General features: G+C 38.0%; 1 protein-coding gene across 31 annotated transcripts in view; it reads left to right on the top strand.

Moving 5' to 3' along the window:
* The first annotated feature begins 6,963 nt into the window (after positions 1-6,963).
* NRXN1 (neurexin 1) overlaps positions 6,964-24,138 on the top strand; it is a 1,087,847-nt gene continuing 1,070,672 nt past the window's right edge. For 14 of the 31 annotated variants that reach the window (XM_079110063.1, XM_079110062.1, XM_079110064.1 and 11 more), the window contains exons 1-2: positions 7,592-7,983; positions 10,901-12,587. In XM_079110063.1, the coding sequence (XP_078966189.1) occupies positions 11,816-12,587 (772 nt within the window). In that variant the 5' untranslated portion in view covers positions 7,592-7,983; positions 10,901-11,815. Of the gene's footprint in view, positions 6,984-7,555; positions 7,984-10,900; positions 12,588-24,138 lie in introns of those variants that run through there. The other 17 variants (XM_079110029.1, XM_079110034.1, XM_079110035.1 and 14 more) reach the window with 7 other exon arrangements.

Consider the following 24,138-nt stretch of genomic DNA (forward strand, 5'->3'; position numbering starts at 1 on the left):
TACTCACACATGATGAGTTCCATGAAACAGATTTGTTACTTACAGACAAGAAACGACAAGAAACCAGGGTCATCAGAAGGAAGAAGCCTGGGACTGGTTGTGAACCATTGCCTATGGGCTCAAGAAAGCTGCCAGGGTGGATGAAATCTTAGCTGGGAGGAACTCACTTGTCTTTAATTGAGGGACCCCAAAGGCAGCCTGCTCTTGGTTATACACCTCCAGGGCCACAGGACTCACTGGGACACACTGAAGGAGATCATACTTACAGGGTTTTACCAACCAGTTCTTCCATAACTCAAGATGTCTCATTCCATAGGGAGGACAGAAACAAGACTGTTTCAGAGTTCTACCCTTTCTTAACAGCCAATGTAGGCTATAGAATAATAATTAAAACTACATTTTATAGCTTCTTTTTTGAAAAGTACTTTAATAGAATGGTACAGTGAAGAACAATGTAGGCTTTAGCCTTAGATCTGGTCCTCTATGAAGAGCAATGCAAGAGTTTGAGGACAAGTTAGACAGCATTTCTAAATCATACTTGGTTGAGAGAGAGAGAGAGAGAGAGAGAGAGAGAGAGAGAGAGAGAGAGAGAGAGAGAGAAGAGAGAACTTTTCATGACTGTTATATGGATTAAATAAAGTGACATATGTATAAATTCATCTTACAAAGTACCACATTAGTATTCTCCATACCTACTTTCCTCCATCCTCTCTATTGTGCTTACTGTATTAGTTTTCTAGGGTTATCATAAAATGTTGTTTTAAAGCATAGAAATTTATTCTCTTACAATTATGGGAACTGGAAGTCTGAAATCCAAGTGTTAGCAACATGGGCTCTTTTTTGAGCCCCTACAGTTAGTTTCACGCCTCTCTTGAGTTCTGGTGGTTGCAGGCACTTCTTGATATTCCTTGTCTTCTAGCTGCAACACTCCAATTTGCCTTTGTCTTCATGATCATCTTTCTTGCTTCTCCTTCATGTCTTCAGATCTCTTTTCTCCTTAACAACACCAGTGATTGGATGTAGAGTCCTGCACTAATCCAGTCTGATCTCATCCTAATTTGATTACTCCTGTGAAGACCATATTTCTGAATAAAGTCATATCCATAGATTGGGTTAGCATTTCAACATATCTTTTGGAGGGACACAGTTGAGCCCACAACACATTGCAAGCAGACATCAATGTAGGAGAAGCTGGGAGATTCACCTGGGGTGCCATACAAAGATAATTTCAAAACTGCATCTAGGAACAATATGTAACTCAAAATTTACTGATTCTAAAATACCAAGTTACTTTTTCTTAAAAATCATTTTCATCTTCTAAAGAATACCTCTAATTGTGGCTGTACCTATTTATCTATTCTATATACTTGACTGGATTTAGAACACAAAAAGAAAACTTGAAATATTGACCAGAGAGAATACTAATCCATCATTGTGAGTGTGCATGTGTACACTGTGAGCCGACCCACTGGAAGCCCAGGGGTCATCTCCATCTAGCACTGGTGTGCTTCATTCTGTATAGAATTATGTTTTTGTTGGTGGTAATTACTTTTTAAGGAGCCAAGCTTTTTTCAAATTGGAAGATTTTACATAAAATTTCAGATTTCTAGCTGTTCCTGAAAAATCATGATCTGGCGACATTAGGCCCTTGTGACAACATGCTGCTGGAGATGGAGTAAATACTCTTTTTAGAGAAGTGGCAGTTTTTGGGTGGACACAGTTCCATTTGTATCCTTTGTTTCCTCTGCCCCACTTGTGCCAGACTTTCCTATGAATTTCAGTCTGCTTTCCTTGGTCTAGAGAAAAGTAACTGGCCTGCTATTGAACTCCAAGCTCACCCAACTCCACTGCACAAATATAAGTTAGGGTTTGGTTCATCTCAATTTTGCTTTCCTTTTTCTTTAGCAAAAGCAAAGCTCTTATCAAAATAAAACTCTTCTCTATTCTGCTTCTCAAGTCACCTCAAAAGCCTGACTTTTTTTTTTTCTATGTAAAAAGAGGATACCATTGCTCTAATTTGTGAGATTCCAATGGGAATATCTACCATTTTCTTTACTGTCAAGCTACTCAGTCATGTGTACTTGTGTGTGTGTGTTTATGGAAAAGTATATTAAACAGATGTCCCAGGAAAAAGTGAATTGGAAAGGCAAGCATAAAAATAAGAGGAGAAGGAGAGAGCACAGAAAGAGCAAGACTTAAAACTATCTAAAAGCAGAGGGGTAGTAGCATGAGAAGTGATAGAAATGGAAACAAACAAAACAAAACCCATGGATTCAATATAAAATCACAAGGCTAACCACAAGATATTTCAAGACACTCTCTCAGAGAATTGATTCCACAGATTCTAGGGGCAGAAACAGACTGAAATGAAGTAAAGATACAATAAAGTTCTGAATTTCACTGACATCTATAAGTTTAGCATAAACCCCTTGCTCTTAATAGCCAAGTAAGATAAATTAAGTAGAACTGGTTAAGCTAAACAAATTAACTGATTGCAAAGATCCAATGAAAATAAGTACAAAGCCAGAATCCAATGAATGAAAAATTCTGTTTCTGGAGTTAGGCCGTTGCAAATAGCAAGGCTTGAGTGTGAAGTTAGGGTAGGAGTAGTAAAGAAAATTGTGTGCATAGTGGAGAAATAAATCATTAAAGAACTAACAATGATAGGCTCAAGTATGCAATTAATTGAGAAAGATAACCCCCCTGAAAGGGACTTCTTATAAACTTAGTTTAGCATCTGCTATTCCTGTCAGAGAGTTTTTTTGAAACTGTGCAGAAAGGAGGGATGGGAATAGGCATGGCAGAATATGTATAGGTATCAGCGCTGCCCTAGATTTAAAACATCGCCCATTAAACACACTGCAGGGTTCCCACATTGAAGTCTCTCCAGCAGGTGCATCAAGAACTGAACCAGGATTCTCAAGTACTTATCCATGTGTTTTCTCTACTGTAGATTGATAACTTATTATCATTAAAGTACTGATTTGTAGCCTTTTAAAAATCACATTCTACCTTCTGATTACTGAAAAATTATACACTCATGTGAAAGTAGCCTAATTTTACTGAATATTTTTTTTCAAGTAGTACAAAAGCATTTAACATATTGAGTGTGCTTAGTTGTCCTGAAAGTAACTTAGTTCATGGGAAAGAATGTGGGTTTTCCTATATGTTAATCCTAGTGTTTCAGCTTATAGCCAGTTTATAGTCTAAAGTCCTAGATTTGATTTCAGATATTTGCATTTTAAAATTCCTCTGGTTATTGTGTTTAAAATTACGTTTACACAGCAGCACATTCAACAGTTATTCATCAACTTTTGTAACTAGAAAACTCATATTGATTTATACAAAGGAAACCAGAGACATTTAGCCATGTACAAAATAACAAGGGTTACATTCATTGTTAAAATAAAGGAAGTTGTTATCTAAACAACAGTATTTCAATAATGCAGCAATGATTATGTAATTGGTTAGCTAATTCACTATCAATCTGTAATTTAGTTGAAATATCATGTAATTTTTTCCTAGTATTGTGATTATTTTGGTTAAAAAAAGGCTTCATTTTGACCATCTATGTCAGAGCAAATAGAATATCATCTGGGAATGATAAATCTTATTCTTTTAAATGGTTTTTCATCTTTAGTGAAAAGGCATTTAATGTATATCAACTTCTACTTTCCCTATAATCACCCACTTTTTTTTTCTTATATCACTTATATGAGTAGAGGTAAACCCCCCTTTCAAATTGACATCAATCTTGGAATTTATTGAAAACTTCCATTTTTCCTTAGGGTTAATTGAGAAAGTGGGTGTTTACACTTATTTCCTAATGTTAAAGCACAGCTATGATTGCAGCAATAAATACAGCATCTCCCTATTGCATTCATTTCTCATGAATTTATTTTTGGAGTGGAATTTCCAAGTTAGTATGCTCATTAATAAAACCTATAAAAATAGGTACATTTTTGGTAATCATTTTTTGTTGTTGCAAAATGTTTTCCAGTTTATGGCATGAAATATTATTTATGTTTTCATATTTGGGTTGCCAGAAATTCTCCCAATCAGACATAATCATAAGCAGTCACCTTGATTTCACAATTATCTCATTTGTTCTGTGCAGGGAAAGAGGGAGGAGTTAAAAATTCTTTGCACATTACTGTAGCCTAAAATTGGTAGATTCCCTAAGGTGATTTGGAAGGAATTAATCTTAGTTCCCACCTTTTAGAAAATTAGTAGATTGTTCTGTTAAATTTTGTTAATTTGTCTAAAATTCAGATCCAAAGGAATTCATCTTACATCTTTCCCCAAACAAAAAATGTTCACATTAAACACACCTGACCCATAATGCTTAATATAATGAAATATATGAAATATCTTATATTCATATAATCAGATTTATAAAATATTTATAAAATCATATATATAAAAGATATATTTATAAAATCACATGTATATTTATAAAATCATATATATATTTATAAAATCATATATATAAAAGATATAATCATATCTTATATTCATATAATCATATTTATAAAATACTTATATTTGTTTATATTTACAATATAATACCTTATATTTCATATAATTTTAGTCATTAAGGAATGCTGTAACAATATTCCAAAATTGACTGTTCATTGCCTGAATTCTTCTAGATGATATTCTTAGGAAAGGAAAGGAATTAGTATTTGCCTTCTGCTGAGCCTGTTATATATCTGATCATTTGCCGAGAGATTATGTCTCAAGGTAATCAGGAACACAGTCTTGAGTTTGTATTCTTCCTCACAATTGCACTTACTAGGTGTGTGACTTTAACTATCTTGGTTAGTATATGTATTACTTTTCTGCTTGGTGAAATGAGTGAAAAATCTTAGAATCCACCTTTCAGAGTTGGGAGGATTAAATAAATTAGTGTAAATGAAGCACTCAAAACACCGGTTGGCAGGGAGTAGGTGCACATTTAATAGTGGCTTTATCTTCACTATATCTTGTAAAGTGGGTGCCCTTATCCTCATTTTATCACAAGAAAATCTGTGCTTAGAGATTTGAGGCAATTTACATGGAAACAACAGAGGAACTCATACTTTAAAATAAATTAAAAACTTTTGGCATTGAATAGTGATTTTTTTTTTCATTCTGAGCACATATTGATAGTTCCCTGTAAATATTTACTAAGAAAAGAAAAAAGATTTGTGACCATTCATGTACCTTAGACTAGAAATAACAGGCACTTTAAATCTTGTAATTGCAGAAGGAATACACTGTGACACTTAATCTAGTTCCTCAGTTCCTATAGTTGTGTGCATGCATCTGGAGAGAAGGTGAGTACAGAGAAACTTTTGTTTTAAAATTTATTCATGAAGCATAAAAATATTAACTTTTTTTTTTTTAATAAGGAAAGCACAGAGAAAAGCTTCAGAAAAACTATGACAGTAGAAACACCCTATAGCCATGCTGAAGCTCAAAATTTATAAAGGGAAAATGAAATACACTATGCAATTGTTCAGATCATACATACTAGTGGGACTATAATGGGTTTTTAAGAATCTAGGTGAAAAGCAGAGCTTTGACTATTAAGCGTGCCTTTAAAACTCTGTTGCCACTACTATAATATTAACTCATGTATGCACACATGAAGACAACATTTCAGATTTGATTCCTGAAAATACACTGTCCATTCCACTTACTTTTGCCATAATTTTAGGTTCTACATTAGACATCTCTGGGTGTACCTTCTATGCTATTTTCTCTACTAATAAATAACAGGAAAAGTTGGAAAAAAAAAAAAAAAACCTGAGTTAAGTAGACTCTTTTTTGTTGTTTCATGTTCACTTAATGACTGCATAACTTTAGATGAATTATTTCTCTAAGATAGCTATATTTTACTTAAAATTTCATTTGTACTTTAAAAAGTTTAGTTAACCGTTATTGCTTCATTTCCAAGACAATTCTGTGGAACAAGCTGGCAATTCCCAGTACCCCTATTCAATAGCCAAGGAAGCTGGGTTTTCAAAAAATGCTTTCCATTTAGTCAAACAGAATAGAAAGTGGGCTTGGAATAACTAATAAAAATATCTAGTAGTTACTTAATATCTAGTAGTTCCAAATATTTTATGCATTCATTAGTTTATCTTTACATGAAGTGGGAGCTATTATATCCATTTTACAGATGAGATGATTGAGGCCTCAAGGTTAAGGATCTTGCTAAGGTCATAGCTAATAAATGTCAGAGATGAAACTGAAGCTTAGGCAATCTAATTCTATTTCCCATACAGTTAACGATTTGACCAAACTGTCTTCCTAAGGGCAATAAAAATATTAAAAAACTGAGGTTCCTGCCTTCAGGCTATATAGTCTCTTACAAAAGTAGTGCAAGTTTAAATAGGCTTATCAAAGGAATGAATTCTGGCTTCTCCTAAAGGAAATGAATATTGTATTTGGGATGTATATTATTTCAGTGCTCCTGAATTTGTCTAGTTTTTACATTCTTGCTTTATAGGGCCTGGAGGCAGAAAATAGTTTGAGCTTATAGCATTTAAGACTGAGGCCATTAGGTTTGTGATGTTGAAATAAAAATATCTACTGTTTCTGTTCCAAAACTAACTGGGGGTAGAAATATAACAAGGATAGGAATTTAAATGTTCATAGGACTCACACCATATTTTAAATCCATAGACTCCAGACTTCTACCTCCTAATCTGCAAGCTCCTTTGGAGTTAACTCCTTTCTCCCCAGAACCAGCAATGCCTACTGGGCATGCCCAGTTTTACAGTGAAAGCCTCGCACTGAGTTTCACTTTCTCCAGGTTTTACAGACTGCAAAAAGAAGGAGACAGAGGGAAGAGTTAAACAGGTAGAGAACTTGGTTCAGCTCAGGATGTCCACGGCCAAGGCAGAGCACGGAAACCTGGAGGATGACCGGAGATTGCAGCGAAAAGCACCTTGTCAGACACAGCTGTCTGGTCTCCAAGTTGGCGCGTAATCCTGGTGGGTCTCTCTTACATCTTTTTTGGCACAGCCTAGGCAGATGGTGAAGATCTAGTGTGATCACTAAGGACAAGGCCACAGTAAGGGGTGGGGCAGGAACACTGGATCTTGGAGAACGCCAGTGCCTATGAGAGTCCCGCCTGTCCCTGCATTCCTCGAAGAGCCTCTAGGTATTCAAGGGTTCTGAGCAGGAGATCAAGGTGCACAAACAAAGCCCGAGTTCATCTTAATCACCCACTCCTTGGCACCTTCTTTTTGGCTGCCGAGTCCTGTCCTGGCACCCTCTCAGGTACCCCCGCCCAATCACGGCTAAACCCCGGAGAAGTGGAATCTCCACAAGCTTTCGGTGGGTCTAACAGGGGCCTGGGCATGCTCAGTAAGCTACGTGGTTCTCTGGTCGTTCTCTTCTCTCTCTCTCTCTCTCTCTCTCTCTCTCTCTCTCTCTCTCTCTCTCTCTCTCTCTCCCCCCTCTTTCTCTCTCTTTCTCTGTCTCGGGTGGGGGAGGGAGGGTGGTGACAAGTTAGAAGCGCTTGCGGCAGGTCCCCGCCCCCAGGATCGGGCTCCCCCTGCAAAGGGACGATGTAAAGGTAGAAGCACCTCGCTCCGCAGCATCCAGACCTGGAGGGGCTGCTCCCGCCTGCCTAGCCCACCTATTCCCCAGCCAGAAGACAGGCTCGCCGCTCTCCATGGTACTGCGGAGATCTCAGCTCCGCCCTTCTCTTTCAGAAGGACAGCACCCGGCGTCACGTAACCCAGCCTTCTCGGGCTCCACCACCGCCTCTTCCTTCCCAGCTTTTTCCCTCTCCTCCTCCTCCTCCTCCTCCTCCTTCTGCTCCCCTCCGTTGCATGTTCTCCCCTCCCGCACTCCTGGAGATAGACGCTCAAGCCTGACGCCTCTGAAAAGGCAGCAGCAGTCGCCTTATCCGTAGACCTCAGGAAATTCTCTTTGACCGATGCATGCTTCAGGCTCTGGCTCGAGCTAAGGGGAATAACCGGGCAGGTAAAGAAGCTCATTTGGGTTGGGGGGAGGGGATGGGGCGAGGCAAGCTGGAGAAGGATATCTTTCCCTGTTGTAACTGAGCCAGGATTTGCCACAAATACACAGGGAAGGATGGGTGGTGGGAGGGTGGAGGAGTGTAGATCTTGGTTGTTTTGCATGAAGCCTTTTAAATGGTAAGAAGAAGAAGAGATGGTGGGACCGGGGTAGTAACTTAAAGGCTAAATGCAGAGATTCATTACCAAAAGAAAGAAAAGAACAGGTCCGTTAGAAATCAAAGCAACAGAATAAATCTACATCTACATCCATCCTTTCCTTCCTCACCCGTCCACACTATGCCTATTCTTAATTTGTGCAGAAGACTTCAGGCTCCAAGAAACTGCACTGGTGTTACAGATGGGGCTTAGAGACTGGGCGGGAAAGCCAGGGAGAATTTTGGGTGTACATTTGTATTGAGGTACTTTCCAAAAGCCAGGGGCAAAAAGACAGGCACTTCTTAAAATTTCTCCCAAAGATTTCAGGTTCTTTCTGAGGATATATATTCAAGGGTGCAAGGAAAGGGGTGTGTTGTGTGTGTGTGTGTGTGTGTGTGTGTGTGTGTGTGTCCGCGCGCGTGCCTGTGTGTGTGTGTGTGTGTGTGTGTGTGAGAGAGAGAGAGAGAGAGAGAGAGAGAGAGAGAGAGAGAGAAAGAGATTATAAACATATTAAAATAAATGCAACTGCAGCTGATGAGCATACCGTATTGATTCTTCCAGTGAGTTGGGAATGAATTTGATTCTAGAAACGAAAGAAAAGATTAATGAGGCTGTTAGTCAGCTTTTGAATTAGAGCGCTTCTTGTTTTGGCTGCAGTGAGATTGTTTTTCAGTTCCTTTTATTTCACCCTCTAATTTGTGAACTCACCAGGTCTTTCCGGCACCTAGAGAGAATCCTCTTTCTCCATATAAATACAGATACTCTCTCACACACAATGAGCTTCCTCTAAGAACTGGGAGAGCCAGTTGACCTCCCTTGTGGTAGGAATATACATCTATTCCTCTAGCCCCCCACCCCTTCATTCCTTAAAAAAATTGTCAAGGTTTGTATTACTGGAGAGGATCAGGAGAGGCAAAAGGTTATGTGTTTTACACAAAATTAATTAATGAAATAATCAGCTCCAACAGATTCTCTCTCTCTCTCTCTCTCTCTCTCTCTCTCTCTCTCTGTCTCTTGCACACATACAAAAAAAAAAAAAAAAAGAAAGAAAAAAAGAAAAAAAAAAAAAAGAAAAAAGAAAAGAAAACGGCTTTCTAACACACAAGCCCGAGGATGGATTCAAAGTACTACTTTTGATTGTGACATTCTAGGTTTATTTTGCAAATTACTGAAAATGTAGCAGATTCTTATTCCACTTAAAAAAATGAAAGTAAGTTGAGTAATATGCTATTATTGATGATTTTAAGAGCACCTTTCTTTGGGCTTGGCACAGGAGTAGACAAGATGTGACTGGTAATTGCTGATGATGTGGAATGTATCAGCCATAATAAATAAGCTACTGGGACTTTTATTTCTTTTTGCCTGTGAGCAATGTGTATGTGTGTGTGTGTGTGTGTGTGTGTGTGTGTGTGTTGAAAGAGAGAGACCAGTCATCTATTTCATCTGGGGAGGAACTTGAAGTGGGATCCCCTAGCTTGGTGGCTCTCAGCTGACACCTGTAGGGATTGCTCTGAACTGAAGAGAAATGTTCTTAGCTCCCTCCATGGAGAAGCAGCAGCACAATGCGGTGCCATAAATTACTGCTAGTTTCAGCTTGTAGTGGAAAAAAAGTGTTAATTGGATAGTGAGCTTCAGTGTCCAAGCAATAAATTTGGGGTGTGTGTGTGTGTGGGTGGGTGGGTCTGTGTTGCAGTGGGAGTGGGGGGAAGTGGGGAAATAGTGAGAAATGGTGAATAATATAATATGTTTTTTTGATATGACCAGATAATATATTTGCATTTTTTCAAAATGTAAGAGCAATTTATTTTTCATTAAAAAAAAGTCTTAGAAAAAATTTAGTATGTATGCTTTCTGTACCATTTCAAGAACCTGTTAGATTAGAGATGAATAAAGAGAAGTGATTTAATAGCATAGTGAGTGATTCAAAGGCATGGTTTTAAATTCTAACATCCTGGAGTCATAGCAGCTGAGGTGACATACATGCCAACTGCTGTTCTGACCACACCAATCCTAGGGCTGACAGCCAGATAAGGACTTGAGGAGGAGTTAGGTCACTACACTGTTAGGCAAAATATTAAATAACCATCTTTAAAGGAACTAATATTATGGCATTTGAGTCATCAATATTGCTAATAATATATATCTGGCTCCAATTGGATATTTTCTCCTAAAACAGACCATTCCTATAAAAAAGGAAGGAATGTGCTTGTTTTAAAAGAGACCCCCTCCCCCAAGAAACCATCAATATTCCTGCTCTGAGAGAAATAAAATGGCAGGAATGCTATACAAATCTAAGTTGGCAACAATTTGATCTACTTCACCTTTTGTAAAATTTGGTATTAAATAGGATTTGGATAAGTTGTTTTAACTGTCCAGGTAACTAGCACACAATATAATAAGAAATCTTTAAAAAGGCCTTATTTCTCTTCTAATGTATTTTTAAGAATTACATTTTTCTTTAAAAAATAAAGATAACCATAATCATATCTCTTTTTAAAACCTGAGTTACCTATTAACAGTTATAATAAACCACAAGGATGCAATTGTTGTAAGATTGTGATATTAACTATTGGGAAACATCAGGTCTTACTTGTAGGTCAGGACAAAACAAATCTATCCAATAAGGTTAATTCTTTGGCTTATATACTTGCTTTCTGAGGTGAATGATTATTTGTATGATACTATAATTGACTTTAGATCTTAATTTTAATTTTAATTTTCTGCAGATTTCTGGGTCCTTATAAAAGGACAAAATAAAACCAAAATGCATCGCCATCACACAACCAATTGATATGCTGGCATCTTAGCTTGGCCTTGCAGAGGCGGAGGAAAAAGAAGAGGAGCTGTTGTGATTTCCACATCTAACAGCTTCTGGCTATTTCACAACTTGTGGGTTTGAGGCCTGTTCTTGGGGAGGTTTAAAAGAGAAGTGAAATCCAGCCTGGCAGGCAATGCACAAGGAATTTGGCTTAGGCTGCGGTGGTGCTGGAAGTCCTTGATATGACAGAAGAAGCAGGTCTTTGAAGCTACTTTGGGGTTAATAAGTGGTGCCCTCAAGAGGCAAAGAATCCCCCTCTCCGTTTTGGTTTGGGACACTGCATCTGGAAGGGAAACACTGAGGCAGTCACAAGCATCCAAGGATACTGGGTCATGGCCTGCTTCTTGTAATTCTTGAGAAAGGTGGGTGCTTTTTACTGACTGTAACTGCTTCCCTTTTGTCTGGTACCACGCTGGGGGTACCTGGCATTTGGAGGAGTGAAGTAAAGTATCTGTTGACACCATAGCTGCCCTTAAACTAGATCACTGGATGCAAATGGATCAGTGATTTCTCTTGATCTTCTGTTGACGCTTTTTTCAGAACGTTGCCTCCAAAGTGTATCCTCCCTTTGGTCTGGAAGTTCTGTGGTTGCCCTGTACCACTGGGGTCTACGTTTTCCTGTTGGAAGGGGACTATAAGGAGAGAGGTAAGGGTTGTTGGAAGAGGAGAAGAAGAAAAAAAGAGCTAGTGGAGGGCACAACGCTCCCACTCCGGCCTATCACCTTGTCCTTTCTCTTGGGACCCTTATTTCTTCATCACGGTGTCCAGGACCATTTTGACCCTGTCGGCCCCGGCACCCCCCCGCCGCACCCCAGCCCCGAGCATGGGGACGGCGCTTCTCCAGCGCGGGGGTTGCTTTCTGCTATGCCTCTCGCTGCTGCTCCTGGGCTGCTGGGCAGAGCTGGGCAGCGGGCTGGAGTTCCCCGGCGCTGAGGGCCAGTGGACGCGCTTTCCCAAGTGGAATGCCTGCTGCGAGAGCGAGATGAGCTTCCAGCTCAAGACGCGCAGTGCCCGCGGCCTGGTACTCTACTTCGACGACGAGGGCTTCTGCGACTTTCTGGAGCTGATCCTGACGCGCGGTGGCCGTCTGCAGCTCAGCTTCTCCATCTTCTGCGCCGAGCCCGCCACGCTCCTGGCCGACACGCCGGTCAACGACGGCGCCTGGCACAACGTGCGCATCCGTCGCCAATTCCGCAACACCACGCTCTTCATCGACCAGGTGGAGGCCAAGTGGGTGGAAGTGAAGTCCAAGCGCAGGGACATGACGGTGTTCAGCGGCCTCTTCGTGGGTGGACTGCCCCCGGAACTGCGCGCCGCGGCGCTCAAGCTCACACTGGCCTCAGTGAGGGAGCGCGAGCCCTTCAAAGGGTGGATTCGAGACGTGAGGGTCAATTCCTCCCAGGCCCTGCCAGTGGACAGCGGGGAGGTGAAGCTGGACGATGAGCCGCCCAACAGCGGCGGCGGGAGCCCGTGCGAGGCGGGCGAGGAGGGCGAGGGCGGGGTGTGCCTCAATGGAGGCGTGTGCTCGGTGGTGGACGACCAGGCAGTGTGTGACTGCTCGCGGACCGGCTTCCGCGGCAAGGACTGCAGCCAAGGTAAGGCCCAATGGCGACCCCCAGGAGCCGTGCTCAGGTCAGGGCGCGGGGAGGCAGGGTGAGGCAGGCGGGATCGGGCTGGTGCATGGGGCCTTCCTTCTCAGGACATGCGGCAGTTCGCTTTGAGGTGAAGGCCTGTTTCTGGAGGCCACTCTGTTTTGCCAAGTCCCATAGCACTTCCCTACACATCCTCTTAGCAGTTGAGCAGTACCCTTCTGCCAGGTTCAGTTGCCCCCTGGGAGCCCTTTGGATCAACCCTACTTTCTTCCAAGAGGCAGATAGAATGAGCTCTGTTGTCATTTCTGGGCTGCTTTGGCCAGCTGGTGTCTTTACTCATAGGACCATTGCCTACCTGAATGACCAGTATTCTTCCCCCTTCCACCACTAAATCTATAATACACAGACTTTTCCCAGAGGATGCAGACATGCATCTAGAAGACTGAGAAATGGTGAAAAACAAAGTGCACGAGAGCTTCCTCAGGGCTGTGGTAGAGAATGCCCACGTGGATACTGTGGTAAAGCACCAGAGAGACAGAGTTGGTAGGGCAGTGCCCTACCTTTTCAAATAGAGCGTAAAGACCATCTCTTGGTTGTGGAAGAAGAGGAGGGAATGTAAGATTTGCTTCGCTAGCAGGAGGAGGGGTTTTGGAACAATATTGGTTTCCATGGTTATCTCCAAGTCCAACATTTGTCATGTTTGAGTCAAATTCTGTGATTTTCGTGGTTTCCTTTAGTGTGAGACAAGTCAGCTAATGTTTAGAAATGTTAGAGATTAAATAACATATTTCTTGAGTAACAAATGCCTTGGGAAGAGAAATAGAGAAATTTAGATGTAGCTGGATTGGGAAGCTTCTGCAGGCTAATAAACAGAGGATGCATGTGAGCGATTGCAAGAGATTTTCTAAGGATATTCAGCTAATGACATTTATCCGAGTAGCGGAAGCCAAGTTGTAATTTCTGTGGTTCTTGGGTCTTGAAACAGTGTGGAATTAAACAACACAGATCTTACCTAAGTTTTTTTTATTTTCCCCCCACCCCTTTGCAAATTAAATTTAGTTTTCTGGCTGTTTCTTCCATGTTGTTACATGACAATGACCAAGGAAAATATTCTAGATTCAGACAGTGAAACCTATGAACACAAAGTGAGTGAGTGATGTGAAGAGGATAAAACATGGATGGATCAGTGGCTGAGCAAGAGAGAGGATGTCAGGGTTTTAACTAGATGACTAGCTTATGGGTCAAATCAAGGCAATCAGTGCATGGATAAATGGCATTTGTGGCTGAAATTGGGGAAAAGGTGAATTATGAAATCTGATTTTGAAAGCTATAGGGACAAAAGCTTTATGTGTGGTTGTTTTATTGTGTAATGTCTTTGTTTTTTTGCTGACACTGCAAAGGGGAACTAGCCTTTGTAAATCTTATTGGACTTGGCAGTTCTCTCACTTGACTTTAAAGAAATGAAGACTTGATAAAATTTGCAATTGTTTAAACAGCAAAGGGAGTTAGTTAGAAATAAAAACAGCTGGTCTTCAGGAGTGTTCTGTAGTCTGGAGGAGATGGGTGGGGGGAAGTAAAGGGTTATTTTATTGTGCTATGCCTTCATGTGGGTTTTTGTTTTAGGTATATTTTGGCTTAAATAATTATAGATGACTGTGTATTCAGTGGCCCATACTGCACTTCAGCTTTGCCAGTAAATTTCCATGGATTTAAGAGCAGACTTTATGGTTATGTTTTACAAAAATAAAACAGAACATATTTTCTTCTGCCAAATCTAACTTAATTATAAATCAGGAATAAGATTGCTTAGATATAAAGATTTTAATAGCATTATTTGAAGTTGCACACCTTTGCACAAATTAATAGAAACAAAAATTAATATTATTTTGTGGGAAAATATTGCTCTAAGTATCCTAATGCCACTTTAAGTGATAAAGAAGGCAATTTTGTGAAATATAACTTCCTTTCTTAAATTAGGAAACAAATATGACACAATGACAGCTTGTACTGTGTGGGAGGGTGTTTTAAATGAAAATTTTTAATTTTTCTATGCATTTTAATGTAGGGATCCAGGGATCATGCATAATCAGGAACAGTGAAGAGTGGTAAAAGCATGGAAAAAAGTAATGTTAAAGAGAAGCAGAATTAGATGTTTCTGAAATGCATTTTATTTTGGAAAATGATAGCTCTTTGTATAAGATGGATAATTTGGAATTACACAGATGCATATTGGAACAATATAGTACCTGATACATAAGCAACCCAGGAAAGTAAATCCATTAGGATTGTTCTGGAGCATTGATTTGTTTGAAAATTTGATCTGAAAAAAGAATACAAAGATCACCACTAGTCGTAGAAAGAAAACAAAAGGCTGGATTTGTTTGATTATCACAAAAATGGAAGATGGAATGATAAAGGCATAGTCTGTCTTCCCAGAAGGATTGACTCCATTTTGCTTATTTTCCCTGGTTCATGTGTGTCAAGTGACTATTGAATAATTAATTGAGAGTGGATGCTTCTCCTAACACTGATCATGTATTGACGGCTAGGGATAGATTATTTCTATTCAGATGAAGTATAAACAAGGCCCTGACTCTACTCAGTGTTTACGCTGATTGCCACATTCTTTTTAGAACCTAACTTAAAACCAAATAAATATGCTTTCATTAAAGAGAATTTAGGGAAAAAAATTAGACCATCAAACATTAAAAACAAATTTGCATTATCTCTGGTCCCAACTAAAATTCCTTTTTTAACTTAGTTAACAATGTATATTACTATTGTAGTTGCTTTCATATTTCAAATACAATAAGAACTGCTATAAAGACAATAAGACTATGCTAAGAATGCTCTCTGTTTCTTCTCACCTTAGCTTAGAGAGCCTTGAAACAACTTGTGCACCCGTGGGTTTCCAGACTGTTTTTATTAAATGATTTCAGTTTCATTCTTGCTCTATTTATTTGGGCCTAGCAAATTTTATTTATTTATTTATATATGTACTGATGGAGAGAAAACATGGGCATATGGGTCATAACCAAGTCTGGGTCAGAGTCTGGATGAGAGCATAAACATTCTTATTCCCAAGCTGACATCATCATATCTGCTGAATAAGATTTTCAACTCCTTCAGGTTGAAGTCTTTTTCAGGTTCAGGTGTTATTCAAGAGAAAAACAATAAATATAAAAATGGTTGCAGGAACAGAACCAATTTATATATCACTTATGTTCCTTGACCCTGAGAGTCAGCCTTAGAACTCAACTGTCCAGGAATGTCATCTTTCTTGAGTGATGGATGCTTATGTGATACAGAGCTTTTTCAGTGAATCATACTCATCTAAGTGCTTCCACACCATTATTATTTAATAAGTTTCTACTTAAGAGTACTAATAGTTTCCTAGTGGTTTGAAAGAATTAGTGAATTCCATGGCCATCCCTCTTAAAAATGAGAATAAAGGATGTCCAATAGGAAATTAAGTTATGCTTCTTATGATCGCTAGATACAAGTCCCATGTGCTTTAGAGTCACAGAAATTTAAATTTCATACTAGACTGTGAGTGTCACTTTCTTACACTCTCTCTATTTAAATGGTCATAAGCACACATGATTGATTAATATTACATGACATTTAACAAAATCCCTGTTTTCTATGATTTTACTAATGTAACCAGATCATCAACCATAGTCACTCATGCATTCATTTCTTTCTTTCTTTATTCAACACATATTGATTTAATGCTTTCTATGAGCCAGAGGACTAGGTTCAGGTTATAAAATGGCAAGTAAACTAAAAAATAGTTCCTATTTATAGACTTCAGATTCTAGTGAGGAGGAACATTAATTTAAAAAGAATGCAAACTTAAAATGATGATATGTAATTTGAAGGATCCTTGCATGGTAATAAGACAATTTAAAATAGTGAGCAGTGACCTAATCCAAAAACATTTTTCAGAGGTGTGATTGTTAAGCTTAAATCTGATGTATGAGAAGGATTTGACCAGGTAAAGATGGAGAAATATTAACTAGGTTAAGTCAGAGGGACAGAAATCTGTACAGGAGATAGTACGTCATATTCATGCCACTGAGAGAAGGAAGACCCCTAAGTGTGGAGAGCTGATTCCCTGCTCAAGACATGAGTGGGAACAGGCCATGCAGGGTCTTTTGGACCATGTCAAGGATTTTAATCTTTATCCTACAAGTGATGGAAAAGGAATGCAGAGTATAGTGTGAAAGCTGGGGATGAGGATGGCATTATCAAGTTTATGTTTTAGTAATGGTACCCTGGCTACAGTGTAGAAAACAGATTGAAAGGGGGCCAGAGAAAAAGAAAAAGCAGTATTTTCTATTTGTCAGTCAACAACATTTGTTAAGCTTCCACCCACTGTAAGATTGAATTAGAGGGAAAGTAGAGGGAAAACAGAATTGTTTTTAAAAAGAATCTTAAAGAGGAATCCTTGGAATCAGGATCCTTGTTTTAAGGAATGTAGAATCTTCATGAGCTAGATTAGGTATAAAAATCTAAGGTCATTCATTTTTTGGAACATTGGTTTGTGTATGTAAAAAGCATTAGCTGAATTTTTATGTGGACCGCCACGTGGTTTCTCTTATGTGTATCTGTAGAGTCTGTAGGCTTCTGGAACCCAGTGACAATACCACATTTTATTTTACCCCTATGTATAATAAGTTATACTCAAATCTTTCTTTCTTTTAATAATATATATTAACTGTTTGATGTAGCATTTTTAACTACTGCAATAAAGAAATATAGGTTCGTACAATCTTTGTAATTTTTGTACTTGTAGTCTTTTATTTTTCTTTTTAATTTAAGTAGTTATTTATGAGTAGGTACTGGGCAAAAAATATTTCTGAGATTTTTCCCATAGATTTTTTTAGGAGTCTGCCATTTTAGGAGGAGATGGGTCACCTCTCTTGAAAAAGCTTTGAGTGGGACAAAGAACTCCTCTCTAGTTTGGTCTTGAAACATCCCAGGAACCAAAACTGAGTTACTATTTTAGAATTCCACGAGTTGTGTGGAATATATTATTATAAGATTTTGTTTTCCTATTTTGAGAAGCAATTATAGTGTACAGGTTAAATCCTTTGGCCAGACTGCCTGAAGATTATGAGTGGGTACATTCAAACTTTATATTCTTCAACTTTACCTGTGAAATTGGAGTATTAAGCAGGTGACTTCCTGTAAAACTCTAGAGCAGTGCTGAGCACATAGCTTTCTGTATGTCCTCTTCTTATTTTTTGTTGTAACCGCCTCCACTGTTACGAATGATACCATTTTCTTTAGGAGTACTTTCATGCAAATTTCAAATATGGACTTCTTTCTTTCTCATCTAAATTCTAATATGTGAATTGCCCCAAAGTTTCAACTTATAAAGAAATGAAGCAGCAAAGACAATGAGCCCTTTTCGATTTTACATAACAGTTCTAGTGTTACTCAGATCAAACTGTGATTTGAAATATTAAAAAAATCATATTCTGAGAACTTTGTTTTAACAAGCATTTAACATGAAAGCATTTGCAAAAACTGCCTTTCACTCCACATGTAATACCTGTATTCTACCCCAGTCCTGTATTTAAACAGTGAATTTTTTCCTCATAGTATCTTATCTAGCATTGGATGGAAATGTAGCTCATGGTGGCAAATTTACATTGCATGTACAAGGCCCTGAGTTAAATCCCCAATAGTAGAAAAAAAGAGAAAAAAAATAGTATTGCTACTTTGAAGTCTATCCTAAGTTATTGTCTATCTGAGATAGGAGACTTTTAATAGCTAGTATAATACTGGGTATATCCAATTTATAATTTTCCTTTGAGGATTTTCTATAATTTATTTACCTGTATGCCTCAGACTGGTTAGCAGTATATTTGAGTTTTAAAAATTCAAGCAAGATATTTCTGTGGTTGTCATACCAGGCTATATTTTGTCAGCATCAAGTTATGTATGACAGTGAAATAGTGTTCCAGTTTTGGATATCATTAAAATGATGTAACAATTAAACTGATTATTAAAAAATAATTATCCTAATTATGGAAAAGACTGAAACTATATTTCTGTTATTTTTAACTGCATTGTTAGAAGAAGGAGTCAGAATCCCTAGTTTCTGAAAAGAGTAACTGACTACATTATACTTATTTCTCAGTGTATGTTGGCTGTACTGGTTGCAGTGTTAACTTTTATATGATGTATTGAAAATTAGGTCTTATCATAGATAGTCAGGCTTTGTTTTATTATGTAGATGATAAATTACTATTGGAAGTTGCTACAGATAAATTGTGCTTTCAAAAAGTGCACAAGCATATTTGATGTAATGCAGAATAAATTTTTACATTAAAATTATTTTATCAAAAATAATAAAAATATAAAATTCATATATATTTTTTCCTTTTGTACTTTATCATTTTATGGTTCAGTCCCTTTTATTCAGAAGTACAGGAATAGATTTATTTACATAGTCATTGCTTACTAATAAGTCTTAAAATGCTCCAATTAGGTTTTTAAAAATTCTTTTGGTCATTGGCTTCATAACTTATAAGTAACTCAAAATCTATGAGTTCTTAATAAATTGCATGGCTTTCAGTTTTCTCTCAAGTATGAATTCCCTGTATTTCTTCTAGAACCTGGGAATGAGTGCAACACTCTCTCAGATTCCTTTCTTACATTGTTATTATTTACCTTTTGTGTTTAAACAGAACATGATTTGAGATCTGAAGACCTAGATTCCAGATGTGGATCTGCCTCTAAAGCAATGTTAAAAATAGGATAAAATTGTTAGTATTCTGATTTAATTACCAAGATTTCAAATTGGGAAACTGCCCAATCAGACTTGTAATTTGTTAACTTCTGTCAACCTATCTCACAGAGTGTGTGTGATTAGATAATTGTTTTACTCAGTTTTTTTCTCATTGCTGTGACCAAAAGACTGACCAAGAACAATTTGATGAGGAAAAGTTTATTTGGGGATCATGATTTCAGAGGTCTCAATCCTAGATAGCCAACTACATTACTTGGTGCCCAAGGTCAGGCAAAACATCATGGTGGAAGGGTATCACAGAGGAAAGCAGCTGGATACACAGCACCAGGAAGCAGAGAGAGAGAGAGACAGTCAGAAAGAAAGGGAGAGAGCACATCAGGAACAGAATTTATATGCTAAAGGCATGCCCTAGTGACCCACCTCCTCCAGCTATAACCTACCTACCTACAGTTATCACCCAGTTAATCCTCATCTGGATTAATACACTGATTAGGTTAATGTTCTCACAACCCAGTTATTTCACCTCTAAACTTTATTGTGTTGTCTCACACATGAGCTTTTGGAGGACACCTAATATGTAACCCATAACATTCTGCCCCTAAACCCCAAATGTTCATGCCCGTCTCACAATGTAAAATGCATTTAGTCCATTTGTAAGAATCTCCATAGTCTAAGTGGTTCTAGGATTGCTCAGAAGTACAAATCCAAAGTCCCCTCTGAAATTCAAGGCAAACTCAGCATGAACACCTGTAAAAATCAAAAGCAAGTTACATATATCCAATATATAAAGACACATAGTAAATATTTCCATTCCATAAGGGGAAAATAGGGGCACAGAAGGAAAGGATGGGACCACAGCAAGACCAAAATTCAGCTGGGCAAACAAGTGATGTAGCTTCCAGCATCATGATGTTGTCTTCAAAGGGTTTATGTGGTTCTACCCTCTGGCCTTGCTGGTTGCAATCCATGTAACCTCTCTCTTGGCTTGTCTCTGCTTGACTCCTGCAACTTTCTTGGCAGATGTACCACATTACTAGCATTTCTTAATCTTGGGGGCTTCCACTGTAGTTCAGGCTTCCTTCTCACATCTTCATGCATCATGGCTATCTCAGGGGCTACCCACAGGGGCTCCAACCTTGCTACACTTTGCCTAGACTTCCAGGACTTCCTTTGAAATCTTGGTGGAAGCCTTCGTGACCCCTAACTCCTGCATCATGCAGTCCTGCAGAATCAGCAACAAGTGGTTGATGCCAAGGTCTGCCTCTATCTCAAGTAGTAGTCAATCCTCCAGGTACTCTAGCTACAGCATCCCTGGTGACTGAGCCTGGCGAAACTTCTTAGGACCCCTTGTGCAAGGTTTGTTCTTTTACATTCTTGAGCCTGAAATGAATGTGGTTTTGTCAATTCCTGAGGTGACCTCAAGTCATCTTTCCTATTGTTGCTGGGTATTTAGCATTTCTTTAGTGACTATAAAGTCTTTAACAATCACAACTTCCTTAGCTCCAGTTTTACTTACACTTATCTGGATTAACTCCAAGTTTTTCAACTCTTTTAGCTCTGCTTTCTGTTCCTGACTACTACAATAAACTTGACTAACAGCCACCAGCAGTATCCATGGCAGTGCCTGAATGTTGTACTACCTAGAAATTTCTTCCACCAGATTAGGAAGTCCAGCACCTTTAAATTCAGCCTCTTGGACAGTCTCAGTACATGGGCAAAATGTAGACAACAGACAACCTCGTTTTTTGTTCTTTCAATATTTTTAGTTGTAGACTGACACAGTATCTTTAATTAATTATTTTTTTTTATGTGGTGCTGAGAATTGATCCCAGTGCCTCACATATGCTAGTAGTCAACCACGCTACCACTGAGCCACAACTCCAGCCCCTGTAGATAACTTCTTAACCAGAACATAACATGAATGGCCTCTAGTACAATGTCCAGTAGAGTTCTCTATTTCCTCTGAAACCTCTTGAGCCCAGTCTTTAGTGCCCACAGTTCTTTCAGCATTCTGGTCTTTTGAACTCCCGCCAGAATCACCCACTAAGCTCTACTTACAACAATATGAAACTTTTCCAGCATGCATTGTTAAACTTTTCAAAATTACTCCCACAAATTTCAGAAACTTCAAAAGCTTCAGAACTACTTTTCAGCTTAGGTTAATCATAGCAATAACCCCACCTCTTGGTACCAATTTCTGTTTTAGTCAGCTTTTTCAGTGCTGTGACCAAAAGATCTGACAAGAACAATTACACAGAAGTAAAAGTTTATTTGTAACTCACAATTTCAGAGGTTGCAGTTCATAGACAGCTGGCTCTATTGCTCCTGGGCCTGAGGTGAAGCCGAACATCTTGGCAAAAAAGCGTAGTAGAGGAAAGCAGCTGAGGACATGATGATCAGGAAGGACAGAGAGAGAGAACTGCTGCACTTTCCAGGGACAGAATTTAAACCCCACCTCCTCCAGCAGCAACCTACCTTCCTATAGTTACCATCCAGTTAATCCCTATCAGGGGATTAATGCACTGATTAGGTTAAGGCTCTCATAACCCAGTCAATTCACCTCTAAACTTTCTTGGATTGCCTCATATATTGATTTCAGGAGGACATCTAATATCTAACTGATGATAATAATAGATATTAGTCTTAGAAAAGCTTGAAAAATTGCAAAAAAAAAATATGTAGCAGGGTAACTAACTGTGGGGTATTGTTAATATTCGTAGTGAAAATGTTAAATAGGTTTCTGTAAATCTATTTTAGGATTTTTTAGATGCATTTTAGATAAGTTATGCCAATAATATGCATCAGGTTTGGTGGATTTGTGTTATTGCAGAGTGATATTAGGGTATATAACAAATTGAGTTAAGAGGATATTATTTTCCATGTCCTCCCTGGGTAAAAATTAAACAAATGAAATAAGTAATTTATATGACTACATATTTATATGATTCTATTCATGTAGAGTTCAAAAGAGGCACATCTAGTCAGTACTAATAAAAGTGCAATTGTCTTTTAGTGTTGTTGACCAGAAAAGGACATAGAATGGAACCTTGGGTATGATCTGGGCAGTAATTACAGGTGGATATATATTTGTAAAGATTCCCTGAACAATATACTTAAAATTTGAATATTTTTTGAGTGTAAACTCTACCTGAACTTTTAAAAACATCCTCAAATTAAAAATAATTTCTGCTCAATGAATACCAAAGCATTTATAAAAAGTATATGAATACTTCCTTACAAAATAATCCTTAATGGGAATCTGTTGTAAAAAACTTTAGGAAAAAAAAATCAAATATTTGTCACATAAATGCAAAGAGCATTCTAGAGAGTGAGTGTATTTATATGTAAATTAGTTGAAGAGTAAAGAGAGTACTTTCTTTAAAATACATAACACAACCATTGAATTTAGATAATTTCTCAATGTTGCATGTCTTTATAATGTTTAGAAATAAAACATAGGTTATTATGTTATTATTTATATTAATTTTAGATTTATTACTTTAGATCTAATGCCTTGCCAACACAATCAAGCCATGTAAGTTTTCCAGTTAGGACAACTCAGCTGCTGAAATCGTTAAGTAATTGAGTAATGAGTATGTTGAAAGAGTTCAATAAATACTTGAATGAGTAATTGGATATTGGAAAAAGCATTACTTGTTAGGCCAGTCATAATTCTCATAACTCTCCAAATCCATAAATATACATGATTTCCCCCTAGAATATTACATGTCAAATTATTTTAAAAAGTACACTGGGTGACTCTACTTTAATGGTGCCATAAATGCCTCTTAAATTTTAGTACAATTTAAAATGATTTTATTTAGATTCACAGTAGTTATTATAACTGCTATTTAGTTCTTATTGAGTGAAAGGAATTTAACACTGTGTTTTGTCCATCTTGCCTTATTTATTCTACAACAGTCTTACTATATAGGTTTTACAAAACTCCCATTTTCCTGATGTGAAAATTGTGGGTTAGTAAAGCTCACTTGTGGAAAGTCCCATAGTTAGTAAAGGCCAAGCTGAAATTTGAGCCCAGGTATGTCTAATACCTTGTCAGGCAACTCTGTTCACTGTATGACATTGCCTGTGTATTATCCCTTATCAAATAGCTAAAGTATGCTGGGAATTTGTTTGCTACTTGTCAATTTGGTGCTAATTTAAATGGCTGACTTTTAATAAAGTCTTTGGATTTGAGGCTATTGACAGACTCTTAAAAATAGTGTCACTGCCTAATGTCATGATACTAAAGAAAAACAGCATAACTTGTCAGAATTCATCACAGATGATTTCTGTAACACTTATTTATTTGCTTCCTTTGTTGACCTTATATTCATATTATGCTTAATGGGTTGATATTACTGGAACTAGAAGTAAGGCACCCATATATTATATCTAAAGAACAATGCAGCTACATTTTGTCCTCCTGAGTGAAAAGACTTAATTTTCACCAATAAGCAACATAAAATGTCCAACCATTTCAGAGTTCAGCAGATAAAATTGTTGAAAATATCAAAATCTGTGGTGATTTGACACAAATGCAAAGACCTAACCCAGTTACAAAAATAAACATTTACTTAACATTGCTGAGTTATAACATGGGTCCTCTGAAGATACAGATGATGGTACAGTGGGCGCTTAATTGAAATTATATGAGAAGAGAGTGCCTCTTTTGGATAAATTTGCCTTCCCAACACCTTGCCTAAAATTGAATTTAGGAATAATTCTTGGAATTAGAAAGATGTATTCCCTGTGCTATTTCTTATATATATTAGAAACTATTATTAGAAA

Source organism: Sciurus vulgaris, assembly GCF_902686455.1.
Source record: "Sciurus vulgaris genome assembly, chromosome: 14".
Taxonomy (NCBI): Eukaryota; Metazoa; Chordata; class Mammalia; order Rodentia; family Sciuridae; genus Sciurus; species Sciurus vulgaris.